Source organism: Procambarus clarkii, chromosome 49, assembly GCF_040958095.1.
Source record: "Procambarus clarkii isolate CNS0578487 chromosome 49, FALCON_Pclarkii_2.0, whole genome shotgun sequence".
In the NCBI taxonomy this organism is placed as follows: Eukaryota; Metazoa; Arthropoda; class Malacostraca; order Decapoda; family Cambaridae; genus Procambarus; species Procambarus clarkii.
The window spans coordinates 15,975,013-15,995,868 of record NC_091198.1 but is presented as its reverse complement, the minus strand read 5'-3'; the positions used below and the strand labels follow the sequence as shown (position 1 = coordinate 15,995,868).

General features: G+C 41.9%; 1 protein-coding gene across 1 annotated transcript in view; it reads right to left on the bottom strand.

The window, feature by feature from the left end:
* The window catches only part of LOC138351326 (paired box protein Pax-7-like), a 121,888-nt gene that overhangs the window by 44,379 nt on the left and 56,653 nt on the right, over positions 1-20,856 (bottom strand). Inside the window, exon 4 of the mRNA XM_069303020.1 lies at positions 9,653-9,762. Coding sequence (XP_069159121.1) covers positions 9,653-9,762 — 110 coding nt within the window. The remainder of the gene's footprint in view (positions 1-9,652; positions 9,763-20,856) is intronic.

The following is a 20,856-nucleotide window of genomic DNA, read 5'->3' as shown; positions in this document are numbered from 1 at the left end:
TTCAGCTTCTGTTTTGTACGTCTCGTATTGTGTTTGGTTTATTCCATACACCGCTGTCTCGATTTGATGAACGATAGACAGCTTCAATATATTTAGTATGTCTATCATATGGCCTCGGGCCAGATTCACGAAGCAGTTACGCAAGTATTTACGAACCTGTCTATCTTTTCTCAGTCTTTGGCGGCTTTGTTTACAATTATTAAACAGTTAATGAGCTCCGAAGCACCAGGAGGCTGTTTATAACAATAACAACAGTTGATTGGTAAGTTTTCATGCTTGTAAACTGTTTAATTAATGTAAACAAAGCCGTCAAAGATTGGGGAAAGATGTACACGTTCGTAAGTACTTGCGTAATTGCTTCGTGAATCTGGCCCCAGGTTCGTAAGTACTTGCGTAATTGCTTCGTGAATCTGGCCCCCAGGTTCGTAAGTGCTTGCGTAACTACTTTGTGAATCTTAGTTCTGGACCTTCATTTCCCGGTTTCTTCCTCAAATCAGAGTGACGTTTAGGTTATCAATTATATTGGAAAAAACATTTTTTTACATATGCCTTTTTAATGATTTAAATAACACGAAACCTCGCTTAATGATTTGAAGTAAAAAATCCTCGAATTTGGTAATATAGTTACGACGTTTAAGCTATACATACACACAGAAATCTTTGTGTGTTTCGGTTTGTGTCTCGGAGAGGCTGCAGGATCCAGTAAGTTCAGTAGAACTTCGGTTTCAACTCCTTTGACCATGTCGTAGCTCAGTCGATTAAGGCAGCGTCTGGGATGCTCTCGGACGCAGGTTCGAATCCACGTCACGGCCCTTGTGGATTTGCTAACAAACAACATACTTCTCTGTATATGATTCCCAAGAGGCCATATAGGCATATATATATATATATATATATATATATATATATATATATATATATATATATATATATATATATATATATATATATATATATATATATATATATAATATATATATATAATATATATATATATATAGGTCTCTGCTCTTGGCCAGTAGTATATATATATATATATATATATATATATATATATATATATATATATATATATATATATATATATATATATATATATATATATATATATATATATATATATATATATATATATATATATATATATATATATAGTTACGACGTTTAAGCTATACAACACACAGAAATTTTTGTGTATTTCGGTTTGTGTCTCGGAGAGGCTGCAGGATCCGGTAAGTTTAGTACAACTTCGGCTTCAACTCTTTTGACCATGTCGTAGCTCAGTCGATTAAGGCAGCGTCTGGGATGCTCTCGGACGCAGGTTCGAATTCACGTCACGGCCCTTGTGGATTTGCTAACAAACAAGATACTTCTCTGTATATGATTCCCAAGAGGCCATATAGGCCTATATATATATATATATATATATATATATATATATATATATATATATATATATATATATATATATATATATATATATATATATATATATATATGTTCGAATAAAACTTGTTTGAACGTTGTACCAACGTCGACTGTACCATAGGGTCGTTGAGGGCACCTGTAGTGCAGCTGTTGGCTCCACCGACGCCTGACAGCTGAATGGACAGCGTTTCGGATTCGTTGTCCAGAAGTTCCGGGTTCGATCCCTGGTGGAGGCAGAGACAAATGGGCAAAATGTTTCTTTCACCCATGATGCCCCTGTTCACCTAGCAGTAAATAGGTACCTGGGAGTTAGACAGCAGCTACGAGCTACTTCCTGGGGGATGTGTAACAAAAAGGAGGCCCTGGTCGAGGACCGGGCCGCGGGGACGGTAAACCCTGAAATCATCTCAAGATAACCAAACCAGTGCCACTACACTGATGGATTGGCACCCATATAGCAGTCAACAGTGCCTCTGTGGTCCCACACATCAAGCTATTGATTCGAACCCCCCCCCTCCCCCCCCCACCCCCCCCCCTCTCCCCCCCCCTCCTTCAGACCACTGCTGTTGCAGACTGTTGCGATAATATTGATAACGTTGAGACGATATTGCAAACAGCTCTGATCATCCTTGTCAATGAATTAAATCAAGCAAACGGGATTGTAATAAAATTCTCCATTATCAACAATGTCATGACGATATTATTGATTGCCCGGGGCCTGACGGCTGAGTGGACAGCGCTCTGGATTCCTAGTCCTGGGGGTTCCGAGTTCGGTCCCCGGTGGAGGCGGAAACAAATGGGTCAGAGTTTTTTTCCACCCTAATGGCTTCTGTTCACCTAGCAGTAAATAGGTACCTGGGAGTTAGACAGCTGCTACGGGCTGCTGCTTCCTGGGGGTGTGTAACAGAAAGGAGGCCTGGTCGAGGACCGGGCCGCGGGGACGCTAAGCCCCGAAATCATCTCAAGATAACCTCTAGATAACCTCAAGATAACCTCAAGATAACCTCAAGATAACCTCAAGATAACCTCAAGATAACCCTGTGACAATACTGTGAAGGTTAAATGTTATCAATAGCGCACTTGAAAATGATTAACACTTTGTTTTAATAAGATATGTTGATCAATAATGATCCGAGGATATAATACATATATCACTTCAACTCTGACCCCTAAGAGGATTCGAACCCAGGCTGGCCATCAACAACACTGGTACATTGACCAACCACTACGCCACCGATATATATGTGTGCGTTTATGTGTATATAAGAATTCATGCCTCATCGAGTTTCATTCGTGAGCGATTAAATTTCCCCTTCTAAAAAAAAATCCATTATATTGCATTTTTATAGTTGAATTCCATTATCCATTTACCCAATTCGGCTTAGGTCATGCTGAAGGGTTTCAACAGCCTTCATGATCTTCTGGTATGAGCAGAATTGTGTGTGAGTTTTTAAATTAAATTTTGCCCCGAGGGGCGAGTTTATTGGGCAGCGCCACTCATCCTGTGAGTGGACACACCGCCATAGAGACAGTATTGGGCAGCGCCACTCATCCTGTGAGTGGACACACCGCCATAGTGACAGTATTGGGCAGCGCCACTCATCCTGTGAGTGGACACACCGCCATAGTGACAGTATTGGGCAGCATCACTCATCCTGTGAGTGGACACACCGCCATAGTGACAGTATTGGGCAGCGCCACTCATCCTGTGAGTGGACACACCGCCATAGTGACAGTATTGAGCAGCGTCACTCATCCTGTGAGTGGACACACCGCCATAGTGACAGTATTGGGCAGCGTCACTCATCCTGTGAGTGGACACACCGCCATAGTGACAGTATTGGGCAGCGCCACTCACCCTGTGAGTGGACACACCGCCATAGTGACAGTATTGGGCAGCGCCACTCATCCTGTGAGTGGACACACCGCCATAGTGACAGTACTGACCAGCGCCACTCATCCTGTGAGTGGACACACCGCCATAGTGACAGTATTGGACAACGCCACTCAACGGCACGCATAGACGCAATAAAGCACCTAAATTATTGGGATCGTCTCAAAGCCCTCCAAATGTACTCACTAGAAAGAAGACGAGAGAGATATCAAATAATATACACCTGGAAGATACTGGAGGGCCAAGTACCAAATCTACACAGTAAAATAACAACGTACTGGAGTGAACGACATGGAAGAAAATGTAGAATAGAACCAATGAAGAGCAGAGGTGCCATAGGCACAATCAGAGAACACTGTATAAACATCAGAGGTCCGCGGTTGTTCAACGTCCTCCCAGCAAGCATAAGAAATATTGCCGGAACAACCGTGGACATTTTCAAGAGGAAACTAGATTTATTCCTCCAAGGAGTGCCGGACCAACCGGGCTGTGGTGGGTATGTGGGCCTGCGGGCCGCTCCAAGCAACAGCCTGGTGGACCAAACTCTCACAAGTCGAGCCTGGCCTCGGGCCGGGCTTGGGGAGTAGAAGAACTCCCAGAACCCCATCAACCAGGTATCAACCAGGTATCCTGTGAGTGGACACACCGCCATAGTGACAGTACTGACCAGCGCCACTCATCCTGTGAGTGGACACACCGCCATAGCAGCATGTACAACACTCCCCAATAGGAAGAAAACCCGCTGGGTTTGTTCCTCCTGAAGATAACGCGACTAAATTAATTACATCCACCCAAGGCGAAACGCACAAGTCAACAGCTCTCATCAGAGTTCACAGTCAAGCCTATCTAAACACAATTACCAACAGCCTCCAAAAAAGCCACACGCACACAGACAGACACACAAAAGAAATGATCACAAAATTCTGGAGGTCGGGGACCGACATAGGCAGTGGAAGAGAGAATCTTTTGAGTCGAGGCGTCATTATGTAAACAAAAGAGTTCCCGACAGTGGCGCCACAAGCAGTCAGCGGCGGCGGCTGTCAACATGACCCGCCGTTGATGTTGATGTCCACCCTTTTGGGGTCCTCTCACTTCTGGGCCCTCTCACTCCTGGGCCCTCTCATTCCTGGGCCCTCTCACTCCTGGGCCCTCTCACTCCTGGGCCCTCTCACTCTGGGCCCTCTCACTCTGCCCCCTCTCACTCCTGGCTATCACAAAACCAGCACTAACGTCCACAACTGTGGGAAAAGTATTAAAATAGTTCTCCCCGATTTCCAAGATGTTTTCTTTTTTTTTAAGGGGAGAACTGTCTTAATTTAGAGATCCCTCATGTCAATAGCGTCTTTTAAGGGGGGGAAGTTTCCAGGAGTTGACTAGAAGAAAATTCCCGTCTATCGCTGTGGTTCTGGTCTTTCGCCACAGTCCTTGTCTATCGCCACAGTCCTTGTCTATCGCTACAATCCTAGTCTATCGTTCGATAGTTCCCGATCTCCCTCGGACAATAATATTGTATTAACTCTATTCATGTCTGATATACAGAATTTAGGGAATATTGACTTTGACTCGTAAACAGGAAAGACCTTAAATAGGATACCCGTTACTCAGTCCATATACCCGTTACTCAGTCCATATACCCGTTACTCAGTCCATATACCCGTTACTCAGTCCATATACCCGTTGTTCAATGCGTATACCTGTTGCTCAGTATACATTTTCGTTGCTCCTAATATAACCCTTAGGTCTGTTAGGAATTAGGGTCAATTTGGAGGCGGTAAATAGGTTAAGGGCTGTCTTTAATGCCTTTGCAATGTTGCATGAAGTTTTAACTTATTTCGTTAATGTAAATAACAATAAATGAGAGAGAGAGAGAGAGAGAGAGAGAGAGAGAGAGAGAGAGAGAGAGAGAGAGAGAGAGAGAGAGAGAGAGAGAGAGAGAGAGAGAGAGAGAGAGAGAGAGAGAAAATCCCAAGTGCATCTAGCCAGGTACCTGATATTAAGCCTGATATTAAGTTTGATACTTGATATTAAGCCCGATACCTGATATTAAGCCTGATACCTGATATTAAGGCTGATGCCTAATATTAAGCCTGATACCTGATATTAAGCCTGATATCTGATATTAAGCCTGACACCTGATATTAAGCCTGACACCTGATATTAAGCCTGACACCTGATATTAAGCCTGATACCTGATATTAAGCCTGATACCTGATATTAAGCCTGATACCTGATATTAAGCCTGATACCTGATATTAAGCCTGACACCTGATATCAAGCCTGATACCTGATATCAAGCCTGATACCCCAACTCAATGCGAGGCCAAAACTTCTCAAGACACACAAAACGAGGTACAAAAATAGTTAAAAATAAAATTCGTATATAATATTACACGTTTTGTGAAACTCATGGCGCGGTACGGAGAAGGGATCGAACCGGCGGCCTGGTTAAAACCAAATGCGACCCTCATACCCCCCTTTAGCCACGACATAAAAAATAAAATATATCATAGACATATCATTGTTACATTAATGACGAAGCTTAAATTACCACTAAATGACCTGAATTTATATAGCATTCACTCTCTGACGTTGTCGTCGTTCGAACGACCCTCTCGGGGTAATAACCGGGTTACTACGACAAAAATCAATTGAGAGGCGTTCAGCTGACATGGTCGAAGGCTCAGTTGGTGTCTGGGGATCGTTGGAGAGGCCGGTAAGCCGGTTTTATGAGGTGCTAAGCTTGCGTTTAATACTCATTGTTGGGCGCCCCATGAGTGTGTTTGATGGGGTTGTGGAGGGGAGGGAGGGGAGGAGGGGGGTCTTGGAGGGGTCTTGGAGGGGGGAGGAGGGGTTGTGAGGGGAAGGAGGGGTTGTGGAGGGGGGGAGGAAGGGTCTTGGAGGGGGGTAGGAGGGGTCTTGGAGGAGGTATGAGGGGGAGGAGGGGGTCTTGGAGGGGGGAGGAGGGGTTTTGGAGGGGGAGGAGGGGTCTTGGAGGGGGAGGAGGGGTTGTGAGGGGGGGAGGAGGGGTCTTGGAGGGGGGAGGAGGGGTCTTGGAGCGGGGAGGAGGGGCCTGGGAGGAAGTAGGAGGGGTTGTGGAGGGGTTAGATGGTGTGAACGTGGGGGAGGGGGAGGGGTCGTGGGGCGTGAATAGGGGGGGGGAGGGAGGTGGAATGAAGGGGAAACGGAAGATTGGAATAAAAATGGGATGATTAATGGGAACGGAAGTATGGAAGTTAAATAAATAAGAAGAGGAGATAAGCAAGAAAATAAGAGACCAGGAGTTAGGGAAAGGACGCAGGGAGGAAGAGGAATGAGAAAGAGAGACAGGGGAGGAATGAATAGGACGGAGGAACGGAATGGTCCCTGTGGGGGATCGAACGCAGACCTGCAAGACGCCATTATTGTACGGGAACGATCCAAATGCTTATATAGTTGTCAGAGAGACATCGAAATACTCTAAGAATCTTCCTCTCATTCTCTAGTCCTATTTCTAGAAAATACACACAACACTTTCCCTATTAATTCTCTGCATAACACTATTTTAAGATGACAAGAATTTAATTCTTATCAAACTAAATTATGCCAATGATGAACATGGATTTAAAACTGGATTTAAAACTGGATTTAAAACTGGATTTAAAACTGCATCACGATAATTCAAAGCAAAATGACTTTTTGGCAAAAAATAAATGCTCAGTCAATTTGTTATTTGAGAACAAAAATAAATGCTCAGTCTATTTGTTATTTGAGAACAAAAATAAATGCTCAGTCTATTTGTTATTTGAGAACAAAAATAAATGCTCAATCTATTTGTTATTTGAGAACTCATGCTCCTCTATGCTGGTTCCTCATTTATTATTTAATATTTGTACTGAAGCAAATAACAAAAAAAAAAAGTTCACACACGCCAAAAAGTTGAAATTATAGGGTTTTGTTAACTATCAGTTTGGACCAGCGGGGTTTAAATGTTAACAATATATTTCCTATGTGAATTCTGACCTATTTTTTTTTTAATAGCGTTTAAATAATTAAACTAGAAATTCTAAAAGTTAATTGTTGCACATTTTTAAAACGAATATAAGTCGTGTTTTGTATATATCTTTGTTGAGTATATGTATATGTTGAATATACCTTTATTGAGTATATGTATATGTTGAATATACCTTTATTGAGTATATGTATATGTTGAATATACCTTTATTGAATATATAAAATATGTTGAATATACCTTTATTGAGTATATAAAAATGTTGAATATACCTTTATTGAGTATATAAAAATGTTGAATATACCTTAATAAAATGTCATTACCACAAGTACCTTAATAATTCCTTGTGTCGGGGGGACAGGAAGCCAGTATATATATATATATACACACAGTACATGATAGGCTTATATCGATATCCCCCCCCCCAAAGGTTGAAATACTGACCCCCCCCCTTCCCCAGAATGCAACCCCACAACAAGCTGACTACCTCCCGGGTGAACAGCGGTATTAGGTGAAAGGAACTGTGCCCAACTATTTCTATCCCTTGCCCGGGATTCGAACCCAGAAGTGTACTACCAGGGCCCTTTAATAGCCTATATCATGACTATAGGCTTAGTCCTATAGGCAAGTACCTTAATAGAATATATTATGGCTATAGGTTTATTAATAGATGATATCAAATTTAAGATTAATAGATGATATCAAAATCAAGATTCATAGATGATATCAAAATTAAGATTAATAGATGATATCAAAATTAAGATTAATAGATGATATCAAAATTAAGATTAATAGAAGATATCAAAATTAAAATTAATAGATGATATCAAAATCAAAATTAATAGATGATATCAAAATTAAGATTAATAGATGATATCAAGATATACGTTTAATCACGTACTTGAATATAAAATATAACGATAGCAAGTACCTTAATATATCAAGACCGCAAGTATCATTTTAACATATAACAAGGTTGATATATACAGATATATATATATTCTGATATATATCAGAATCTCCAGTGATTCAATTTTTCCCGCGGCGTCTGAAGAAGGAATTCTTTACAAATACGGCCGCTCCATCAAAAGATATCTTCAAGGAGCCGAGAGAGTAAAGATAACCCCATGTGGGCTATCTTCCGTTGTCTCTAGACCACTGTCACTGTGGTATTCCATTCACCTGGGCACTAGGAGGCTCGAACAATGGTCCCCAGACGTGTGAAGCAAATATATATATCGTGAATTCACTGTGGAATCTCTTTGTCTAATCTCCAAGAAGGGATTCAGTTACAGTTTTTTTTTTTTTTACGATGGTCATTCAGCATTTAAAGTTTATTGTGAGTTGAACAAATCCACAAGGGCCGTGACGAGGATTCGAACCTGCGTTTATTGTGAGATCTTTGGACGTCTTCTTGTGGGAGGCTTTTTAAGGCTTTTTGGTTCGTTTTGTGTGTGTGGGTGTTGTGGGGCTCTTAAAAGGACTCGAACTGTTGTTTTTCCTGCGTGGTCTGGCTGGTAGGTGCACTTCCAGCTATTATTGTGGTTCTATTTGGTAGCTGGACAGTGTTCACACCTCATTCACCCCTCAGGTCATGCAGGCCGGTGTTCAATCCCCGACTGTCTACAAGTGGTTGGGGCATCATTCCTTCCCTGCCCCCGTCCCATCCCAAATCCTTATCCTGACCCCTTCCCAGTGCTATATAGTCGCAATGGCTTGGCGCTTTTCTCTGATAATTAAAACACACCCTCAGGTCGACGACTGATGAGGGTAGAGCCGGTCACTTGCCCAACAGTTTAAGCTGCACCTTAGACAACTTTTAAGTTGTTTTTAAGGTTTTTTTAAGTTGTAAGTTCTACTTGCATCCCTGAACAAGACTCCCTTAGATCCAAATATTTTGTGTTTGGTCTTCTATGTTTTGTAGTGAATATGAGCGTCAGGGAGTCTGACGGCTGAGTGGACAGCGCTCGGGATTCGTAGTCCTGAGGTTCTGGGTTCGATCCCCGGTGAAGGCGGAAATAAATGGACAGAGTTTCTTTCACCCTGATGCCCCCCCCCATGTTCACCTAGCAGTAAAATAGGTACCTGGGAGTTAGACAGCTGCTACGGGCTGCTGCTTCCTGGGGGATATGTAACAAAAAGGAGGCCTGGTCGAGGACCGGGCCGCGGGGAATCTAAGCCCCGAGGCCCAGTCCTCGCCTATCATATCACGGCCCTTACAGATTTAATCATTGCTGCAGGCACGTTAGGGTGTATTGTTCATTGTATAGAAAATTGTATGTTAATCTCGTCTATAAAAATGACAATAATAGAAAATGGAATCCTTCAAGGGGGGTACTTACCATCTTTGGCTTTCTTGGGGTCGTCGTCGTCATCTTTGCCTCGAAGGAGTCTGGAGATGGCGGAGACTGAGGGCGCCGTGTTCCTGTCGCAGAGTCCATCCTTGATCAGTCTGCAAGGTCAAGACGGCGTTCAGGAACGAGGGTTCGATCCCATCGTAAGATTATAAAAGTATGACACCAACCAAATCGTGGTGTCATTAGATTCAGGAGTAGAGATTCAGGAGTAGAAGTAGAGTGGAGAGTAGATGAATGGAAAATGCATAATACAGAAGATTAGAACCTTTCCTCCTCTAAGATTAGAATCCTTACCCCACTGAATTCAAGATCCCCTTCACCAAGTTCAAGGTTCTCATTCCTCACTAAGTTCAAGAACCTCCCAACCCCCTCAACTAGGTTCACACTTCCTAAGAATGTATTGATCATTAGGATATATTTTAAAATTACAATCCGGAACCTATAGTAGCATCTTGAGGTTATCTTAGAGATGATTTCGGGGCTTTTTAGTGTGCCCGCGGCCCGGTCCTTGACCAGGCCTCCACCCCCAGGAAGCAGTCCGTGACAGCTGGCTAACACCCAGGTACCTATTTGACTGCTAGGTAACAGGGGCATAGGGTGAAAGAAATTCTGTCCATTGTTTCTCACCGGCGCCTGAGATCACAAGTCCAGCGTGCTGTCCGCTCGGCCGACCGGCTCCCCGATACAATACGATTTCCGAACTAGTAATATCCCCTTCAGTAAAACCAATAATTGCAGTACGTTTCAAAACGTAATTATTAATGACAGAAATGTTAAAATACAGGACACCTGTCCCAAACTCAATGTGAACACCAAATTATCACTATCAGCACCAAAAAGGGAAAGGGAAAGAGGACAATCGAATTCCATTTCAGATCACCATTCATCACCATTAACAACACGCGTGAACCCGATCAAAAGTTATAAATGAAATCAGTCAACAAAGCCATTGAATCCCAATACAAAAGATTGGGTGAGAGGCGGTGGATCAGAGACCACAATGGTTTGATCTGTGGACAGACAGACAGACAGACAGACAGACAGACAGACAGACAGACAGACAGACAGACAGACAGACAGACAGACAGTCAGACGGGTTGTTGGGTTATATATCCTCGTGATCGATCGACATTTCTGGTCGGTACTCGACCCTCGTACTCGAGGGAGTGTCTGGTTACTAAATTCCGAGTACTTTGAGTACCTGGGTCTTTGAGTACTAGCGAAGCTTAAATGAGCGAGTGAGAAGACCACATCAACAGTATAGAAAGTATCAATTATCATCCACACTTTCTTATTAAGGCCACTCAATAGCGCGGTCGATAGAGCATTGGCCGCACACACATATACGGGTCCCCAGTTCGAGTCTCCTAGCGCTCAGGCGAATGGAATAGAAAGAATCATTCAGATGGACTGGTAGAAAGGGATATTATCACAGTAACAAAGTTACAGTGAACAGCCGAACTCAATTACGGGTTCACCATAGCCCGTGCTACATGGAAATTTAAGTTCCAAGTAGCTAAAACAACAACAAAGGCAGAAAGGGATTGATTCATTGATTGACGGATTGCAGAGCGCTTACGTACAGCTCAATTGTATAGCTAGACATCTGAAATGAGTAAACGTCATATATTTATGATAAATAGGCATTTCTAAATTTCACTTTAATCAAATGAGTAAATGAATATCAACTGTAGTTTAGTATTGCATAATGTTTTTTTATCCAGATGTTCCACGTCAGAAAAGATAATTTCACGAATATGATTCCCATCGTCAATTTTGTGGTGTATAGAGTCGTTTTAAACAAATATACAAATCCTGGCATTATTATGAGGTTATTTACCTACAATTTATATAGATGACTGTATAAATTAATCCATTGGTTGCAAGTCGAAGTCGTTTGTAGAAAATAGAAATATATAGAAATTATAAAGACATAATCTGCATATGGAATATGCAGGCGATGATTCACAATAACGTGGCTGACGTATGTTGACCAGACCACACACTAGAAAGTGAAGGGACGACGACGTTTCGGTCCGTCCTGGCCCATTCTCAAGTCGATTGTGATATATATATATATATATAGTGATACATATATACAATCCCGGGATATATATATATATATAGCTTCTTTTTTTATTAATAAGTGACGTATGACAGTAGTTCCGGCTTGTTTGACCTCGAATTATTCATCTGAATATATCAATCGTTACTATAATTCCCGATGATTTATGCGTTTCTGAGAAATTCATTGGAGGGGCATCGAACCAGCGTCACGGGTGCTCTGCGCCAATGATTTTCACTGTGATTTTTGTCAACTTAGTGTGATTTCTATGTTTGTTTCTACCTACAGGTGGACATGAATATGGACGTAATGGCATCATTTTCCTGTTTATTTATGTGTGTGTGTTTGGGGGGAAGTGGGTAAGGGGGAGGAGGTTTTTTTCCCTATTAATGGCCATGTCTAGCGCTTTATATCCACCTTGTTCTACTAAGTGGGTGTATAGTTGAACGATTCTGGTGTTAATGTGGGTTTAAAGTGGATGGAGGTGGCTTTCTGGACTTCTTCTTTCATTGCATTCCGCTTATTGATCGCCCGTATTGACCTTGCGATGATTTCGGAGCTCAAAGGTTCCGCGGTCCGGTTCCAGATCAGGCCTCCTGGTTGCTGGACTGGTCAACCAGGCTGTTGGGTAAAATATGTTCTATAAATTTCTTGGACTTATTTATGTTTTAAGCCTCTCTCTCTCTCTCTCTCTCTCTCTCTCTCTCTCTCTCTCTCTCTCTCTCTCTCTCTCTCTCTCTCTCTCTCTCTCTCTCTCTCTCTCGTGTATTTAGAAGAGGTACAAGAAAAAAATAATCCACCCTTTTCATATTTTTGCTGTGTTTCCCTTGTTAATTCCTCCTCCTCCTTTTCTGCTCACATCTGCCCCTTTTCCCAATCACATTTCTCCAGTTCCCAGCTTCTATTCTTTCTTTAAACTCCCCTTTGCTTTGATCATATATATATACACACTTTTCATCCAAAGTCCCAAATTAGATCCTTTAATTCTCCGCCCCTCTCTCTCTCTCCCCTCTCACCCCCTTCTCTCTCTCTCTCTCTCTCTCTCTCTCTCTCTCTCTCTCTCTCTCTCTCTCTCTCTCTCTCTCTCTCTCTCTCTCCCCCTCTCCTTGAAGCCCTTCCGGAGAGGGGAAGAGGTAAAAGGGTGAAAATGGAAGGGGGTAGGCCCCCAACCCCTTCCCATTTGAGCGTGCACGAGTACCAAGAAACACTGCTAATTAGGGAATAGAGGAAAAGGGGGGTTGGGGGAACAATTTTAAGATTAGCAGAAAAGCGCCTTGAAGGGAGAAGGGGGTGTCATGTCCCTTAAACCGGATATTAGGGGACCGGATGGGTGTTTTTAGCGGCGCCGTGGGTGTTAAATGCTCCTTCAGGAGCTCCGAATCTCTTGTTGTCATTTCCGGGGCCCTTGCGCTGACTTTAGCGGGCCCTCACGCTAACTTTAGCGGCCCCTCACGCTAACTTTAGCGGGGCTCTATTTTTTCGGCCATTGCAGGGCGATTACTGGGGCTCTTATGGCTATTCAGAAGACTCCCAGGGTACTTATTTGGAATTTGAGAAACAATTATTTGTTGCCACAATCGTCGTTGCGACAATCACTACAAAACGTTGACACCACAATCACCTCTATAGTTGACACCACAATCAATAATACCTGAATTACAATCATCGTCTCTCCAATCACCGTAACAATCTTCACAATCATCATATCGCAGTCATCGTTTCCACAATCAATAATACCACAATCAACACAATCACCCCCCTATCAATTTTCAAGTATTTCTCAGATTTATATGAAATTCATATCATACTTGAAATAGTATTATATATATATATATATATATATATATATATATATATATATATATATATATATATATATATATATATATATATATATATATATATATATATATATATATATATATAATATCATTCCGTGAAGTAGATCGTTTTTTATCGATTTCTCTCGCTGTGGACTTTATTTCTTGGAGTTTCCGGGAAATATTGGAACTGAAGAACGTTTATATTCTGATATTGCTCCGATATTATCGATATTTATTGCCAAATGTGTTTATTCCGTCGCTCTCTCCATGGGATATTTCTTGGAATTTTACGAGGAAAGCCATTTTTTTATTTTTCCACAGACGCAAACATCATTTTACATTAATAATGAATGTGTATAATGATAATGATTGCAACAGTACGTGAAATATCAGCCAATCATTTTTTGCGAATGTAGGACGTGCAATAATATATCGAAATACGGTTATATATATATTTTAGGTTATGGTGTTTGGGTTTTCCTTTGAGACGAGTCACTCTAGGCCAGACCTCATCAAACCCCCATCAATTTCCATTATCCCATCCACCCCCCTCTATTTCCCCTTAATCTCACCCATTTTTCCCCTTTACAACCTCTCAGAGCAAGGGTCTGGCTGTTGTGTGTGTGTGTGTGTGTGTGTGTGTGTGTGTGTGTGTGTGTGTGTGTGTGTGTGTGTGTGTGTGTGTGTGTGTGTGTGTGTGTGTGTGTGTAGTCGTGAGGTTATCTTGAGATGATTTCGGGACTTAGCGTCCCCCGCGGCCCGGTCCTCGACCAGGCCTCCTTTTGGTTACACATCCCCCAGGAACCTGCAGCCCGTAGCAGCTGTCTAACTCCCAGGTACCTATTTACTGCTAGGTGAACAGGGGGGACAGGCATTAGGGTGAAAGAAACTCTGCCCCATTTGTTTCCGCCTCCGCCGGGGATCGAACCTAGGTCTTCACAGGACCTAGGTCTTCACATGACCTAGGTCTTCACAGGACCTAGGTCTTCACAGGACCTAGGTCTTCACAGGACCTAGGTCTTCACAGGACTTAGGTCTTCACAGGACCTACAATCCTGTGGACCCCTCACAACACCTCATAATGCGTACACTCATGTCAACACGTTCAATAACGAGCAATTGATGGACTCTTGCAAGTTTTGCTTCATCAAATTCCCACTTGCTAAAAAAAATTATCAACTGTTCGCAGATTTTATACGTGTAATATGTTGGCGAATATATCGTTTGCCACGGAGTATATCGGGTAGAGTTAAGGAGTGGAGTATACTCATTTACTTAAGCTACAGCTCTTTGTGGGCCCTGCCTCTCAACCGTCAATCAACTGGTGTACAGGTTCCTGAGCCTACTGGGCTCTATCATATCTACACTTGAAACTGTGTATGGAGTCAGCCTCCACCACATCACTGCCTAATGCATTCCATTTACTAACTACTCTGACACTGAAAACTTAGTTTCCACCTGCGTCCCCTTGTTCGTGTTCCACCCGTGTTAAATAATCCTTCATTGTGTGTGTGTGGGGGGGAAGAGGGGAGTGTGAAAGAGGGGAATGAGAGGTAGAAAAGTTAGTGAAAAGGGTGAATGAGGGGTGTGTATAGAGGGTAAATGAGGAGAGTAGGGTGATGTAGTGTGAACACGTATGAATTGCCAATCGTTATTGATGAATTATTGAGAGACGTCACTTGCCTGATTATTATTGATGCCATTGATGAAATCCTGTTCATCCTGCCTTTGATTTACGCACATGCAATGATCATACGCGCACATGTACGTAGTTTGCCTCCACTACACCTTAGGATCATTGCGCTGCCTGAACGTCCATGGAGTTATTTTGAGGTGTTAACTAGTTTGGGTTGATAATTCCACCTGTGTGTGTGTGTGTGTGTGTGTGTGTGTGTGTGTGTGTGTGTGTGTGTGTGTGTGTGTGTGTGTGTGTGTGTGTGTGTGTGTGTGTGTGTACTCACCTATTTGTACTCACCTATTTGTGCTTGCAGGATCGAGCATTGACTCTTGGATCCCGCCTTTCCAGCTATCGGTTGTTTACAGCAATGACTCCTGTCCCATTTCCCTATCATACCTAGTTTTAAAAGTATGAATAGTATTTGCTTCCACAACCTGTTCCCCAAGTGCATTCCATTTCCCCACTACTCTCACGCTAAAAGAAAACTTCCTAACATCTCTGTGACTCATCTGAGTTTCAAGTTTCCACCCATGTCCCCTCGTTCTGTTATTATTACGTGTGAACATTTCATCTGTGTGTGTGTGTGTGTGTGTGTGTGTGTGTGTGTGTGTGTGTGTGTGTGTGTGTGTGTGTGTGTGTGTGTGTGTGTGTGTGTGTGTGTATGTGTGTGTGTGTACTCACCTATTTGTACTCACCTATTTGTGCTTGCAGGATCGAGCATTGACTCTTGGATCCCGCCTTTCCAGCTATCGGTTGTTTACAGCAATGACTCCTGTCCCATTTCCCTATCATACCTAGTTTTAAAAGTATGAATAGTATTTGCTTCCACAACCTGTTCCCCAAGTGCATTCCATTTCCCCACTACTCTCACGCTAAAAGAAAACTTCCTAACATCTCTGTGACTCATCTGAGTTTCAAGTTTCCACCCATGTCCCCTCGTTCTGTTATTATTACGTGTGAACATTTCATCTGTGTGTGTGTGTGTGTGTGTGTGTGTGTGTGTGTGTGTGTGTGTGTGTGTGTGTGTGTGTGTGTGTGTGTGTGTGTGTGTGTGTGTGATCATCATGACAAAAACTGACCATAGACACAGATGGAGAGAGAGAGAGAGAGAGAGAGAGAGAGAGAGAGAGAGAGAGAGAGAGAGAGAGAGAGAGAGAGAGAGAGAGAGAGAGAGAGAGAGAGAGAGACAGAGAGAGAGAGAGAGAGAGAGAGACAGAGACAGAGACAGAGAGAGAAAGAGAAAATAAGAATAGGAACAGTGGTGAGACTTGAGGAGGTGGAAAGAATCAAAGAAAGCATAAAGAGAAAGAGAAAGCAGAGAGGAAGACTTCATAGGGTAAAATGGAAAGAGAGAGAGAGAGAGAGAGAGAGAGAGAGAGAGAGAGAGAGGGGGAGGGGAAAGGAGGAAAGGGACAGAGTGAGGGGAGAGACGGGGGTATGGAAGGGACGGCAGGATAGCGTGTGGCGCCCAGTCGACCTATCCACCAACATTACACCATATCGACTGCGGCCAACACACGCAATTGTAAAAAAAAAAATAGTAGTGAGGATTGCAGAGAGTGAGAAAGGGAGGGGAGAAAAGGGAAGGGGTAAGGATGAAGAGGGAGAGGCCAAGATGAGACAGAAGGAAGAGAAGAGGAGGGGGAACTAGAGGATGGAAAAGTGAAGAAAGCAACGAGCAACAGGATAGGGGATATCAAAGATGAATATAAGGATAAGAAAGAAAAGGGAAGGATATGTGGAAGAGGCAGGTGGTGATGGGAAGGGCAGAGAGGCATTTGGAAGAGAGCAATAAAGATGGGACAATAAGAAGAAGGTGGAAAGTAAAAGTGAAGAGTAAAGATAATGCTATTATTATAGCAATAATTTATATAAATACAAAATAAAGAGAGAGAGAGAGAGAGAGAGAGAGAGAGAGAGAGAGAGAGAGAGAGAGAGAGAGAGAGAGAGAGAGAGAGAGAGAGAGAGAGAGAGAGAGAAAGAGACTGCCATACATACACTGAACCAAACACACACGTCTAGACACAGACATACAACTAGACACACACACACACACACACACACACACACACACACACACACACACACACACACACACACACACACACACACACACACACACACACACACAAGACTCGAACCTCTCACCCAAGAAGAAGCTAACAATTCTCCTTTATAATTAACTAACTTTCAGAAACATTATCTAGGCAGATGTTTTGATCCAATTTAATTCCAACTTTACATACAAAAGACCCGGGCCAGAAAAGACAAAAAAACACACAAAAGACGTACCAAAAAGAGACAAAAAAGTGCGCATAGCGAAGAAAAACTCTCAAAAAACAAAACAGTCGAATTAAACACACAAAGAAATGAGACAAAAATGAATTAAGAGTTACATGTGTGTTTTTTACGCCTTACAATATATATATATATATATATATATATATATATATATATATATATATATTTCGAGTCTGTTGCATATAGTCCTGGGGACCATTCAGGCTTGTTCGCATATATATATATATATATATATATATATATATATATATATATATATATATATATATATATATATATATATATATATATATATATATATATATTTATCATTGGGACATTTGAATTAAAATGGTTTTGAAGCAAGGAGCACAGATGATAGCTATGAGTATTGCGTCAGAGGGCGTTGGGCTTTACGTCAAAAGACGCAACAGAGACGCATGTCTCTGTTGCGTCCTTCCTGCATTCCTGTAACACGATAACAGACTCCTCAGATCTGTTATCTTGGGGGTTCATGTGTGGTTCGAAATCTTCCAAATACGCATAAATACGTAAACGCATTTTTACCCTTAACAATCGCGTGGTTGTCGCTGTTTGACCTGAACTATGGTTTAGTTCAACCTTTAGTCGTGATAACAACCATGGATTTTATCCAAGAACTTCATCCAATCGTATCCACAGCTCTATGAAGATCTCTAATCTGCTCTATGCACCTGCAATCAGTTCGGTCACCCAGCATGGCAAGTCGGTCAAAACTCCATGTTGATCCTGCAATTAACGCACACGCGCGCGCGCCCACACGCATTTCTATCCGTACAATCCCTTCCATTGAATACGAGAATGCGCGACTTGGGAGTGCACCCAGGTCGGGGGTTCGAATCCCATCATTGCTCCAGTTGATTTTCTCATTAATAAATGCTTCGGAAAACACACTTTTTTTTAATGTGCAATACGTTAAAATTGACGAGTCTTTGCTGGTCGGCTGCCGCTTTAACGAGCTTAGCCTTAGAACTGGTTGAATGATAGGAGTTTTTAATTCTCAAACAGGGGGTTTGGGAGGCTAGATTAACGAGCATTTAGCCTTTGTTGATGAGGACGAACTATTAGACTACCCTGATTAAATGACAACCGTCCCCCCCCCCCCCAACTGTGAAAAGTACTAATGAACAAACCACTTCGCCTAACCATAAACAAAAAATATTTTTGTACACAATTCATTATATAAACAAAAAAAATACTGATTCTCATACTGATACTGATTCATAAACTGGAATATATACTGAATACTGTAAGACCAGTCTGGTACTCATTGACAATAGGTGAGTACGTGGGTCACTGTCGTACTCACTGACCTATGCATATACAAACAAAAAATTAACGGGTTGAGTAAATCGAATCTCAGGTTCATTGGTTCAGTGATTTCGAGTCTGTATAACTCAATGCAACAGCAAAGTTAACAATAGATTCTCTTTGCAACTTCCCTGTACTTGGCACACACACACACACACACACACAACACACACACACACACACACACACATACACACACACACACACACACACACACACACACGAGGCTGACTCCATACACAGTTCCAAATGTAGATATGATAGAGCCCAGTAGGCTCAGGAATCTGTACACCAGTTGATTGACAGTTGAGAGGCGGGACCAAAGAGACAAAACTCAACCCCCGCAAGCACAAATAGATGAGTACACACACACACACACACACACACACACACACACACACACACACACACACACACACACACACACACACACACACACACACACATGCTTCGCGAAAGATATCACGTTAAACAACCAAGTAATGGTAGGGAAGCAAGGGGAAGTAATTGAAACTTATGAAGCAGAGTCATGCTAGTGAGTTACGTCCCATTGACATGAAGTGTTGGACGTGTAGAGTAGTGGCGGACTTGGACTAAGTCCAGGCTGTAGTGATCAATTGATAATGTAGAGGCAGTTACGGCCGAAGTTGTACACAATCACACACACACACACACACACACACACACACACACACACACACACACACACACACACACACACACACACACACACACACACAAATCGTCAGTGTGAAACAAGGAAACAAACAAAAACTAGAAAAGTGAAGATGAACGACACAGAAAAAACAAGACATAAATATAAGTAAAAAAAATATACCATAAACCAATTTAATAAGTAATTGTTAAAACAAAGACTTTTTGTCTATATAGCAATATACCGCTACACAAGTCTATATATCTATATACCACTATACAAGTCTATATATCTATATAGCACTACGCAAGTCTATATAGCAATATACCACTACACAAGTCTATATATCTATATACCACTACACAAGTCTATATATCTATATAGCACTATATAAGTCTATATATCTATATAGCACTACGCAAGTCTATATATCTATATACCACTATACAAGTCTATATATCTATACACTATACAAGTCACAGAAAATTCAAGAGTTCCCATATACATCAGAATGTATATGAGAGCAGAATTTTACGGGCTATTCATGCCCATGCCATCTCTTGGGTAGCTTAATCTTTACCAATCAGAGCAAAAATGAGTCTGATTTACTAAGAATTTGAATGAAAGAAAAACATAATAAAAAAACAACAGAAAATGGACCCAAAAAAGGATTAAAATAGGAATAAATTTCAACAAACTTTAAGCCAATCAAAACTCGAGAACAGAATTACCAATGAGCAGATTAGAGACCTTAAAAACCTAAGTGGTTGCCAGATGTGTGTGAGGGGGGGGGAGGAGGGAAGAGAACTCAAGACAGGTGTGTATGTCAGGTATATTGCATGTTAATTACACCTCGTGGCAATTACTGCTTGCAATTACCTTGCAACATCGTCTTAATTGACGTAAAATTATGCTAAGGCACCGGGGAATCTCAGATGAGAGGAATTATGAGTTGCAGGACAGACAAGGCAAGGTAAATTACCTGATATTGCAAGCTCAATTGAGAGAGATTACAAACTCTAGGACAGACTAAGGTGGTTTAAGTGGAGGAAATTGCCTATTACAGAAGAAACAGCAAGAGTGAGGGAGAAATTTGGCAATTAAAGGGTGAATTACAGAAGCTAATTAATCAGAAAGGTTGTTTACGAGTAATTTTAGAGTCGTGAGTAACATGATTGGCAGCGTCAAACTTGTTATCATACTCCAGAACTGCGTTATCGATCATAACAGTTGCGTTATCGATCACAACAGCTGCGTTATCGATCACAACAACTGCGTAATCGATCAAGCCGTCAATCAGACTCATACACTCATTTTAGGGAAAAGTCGTAAAAGATT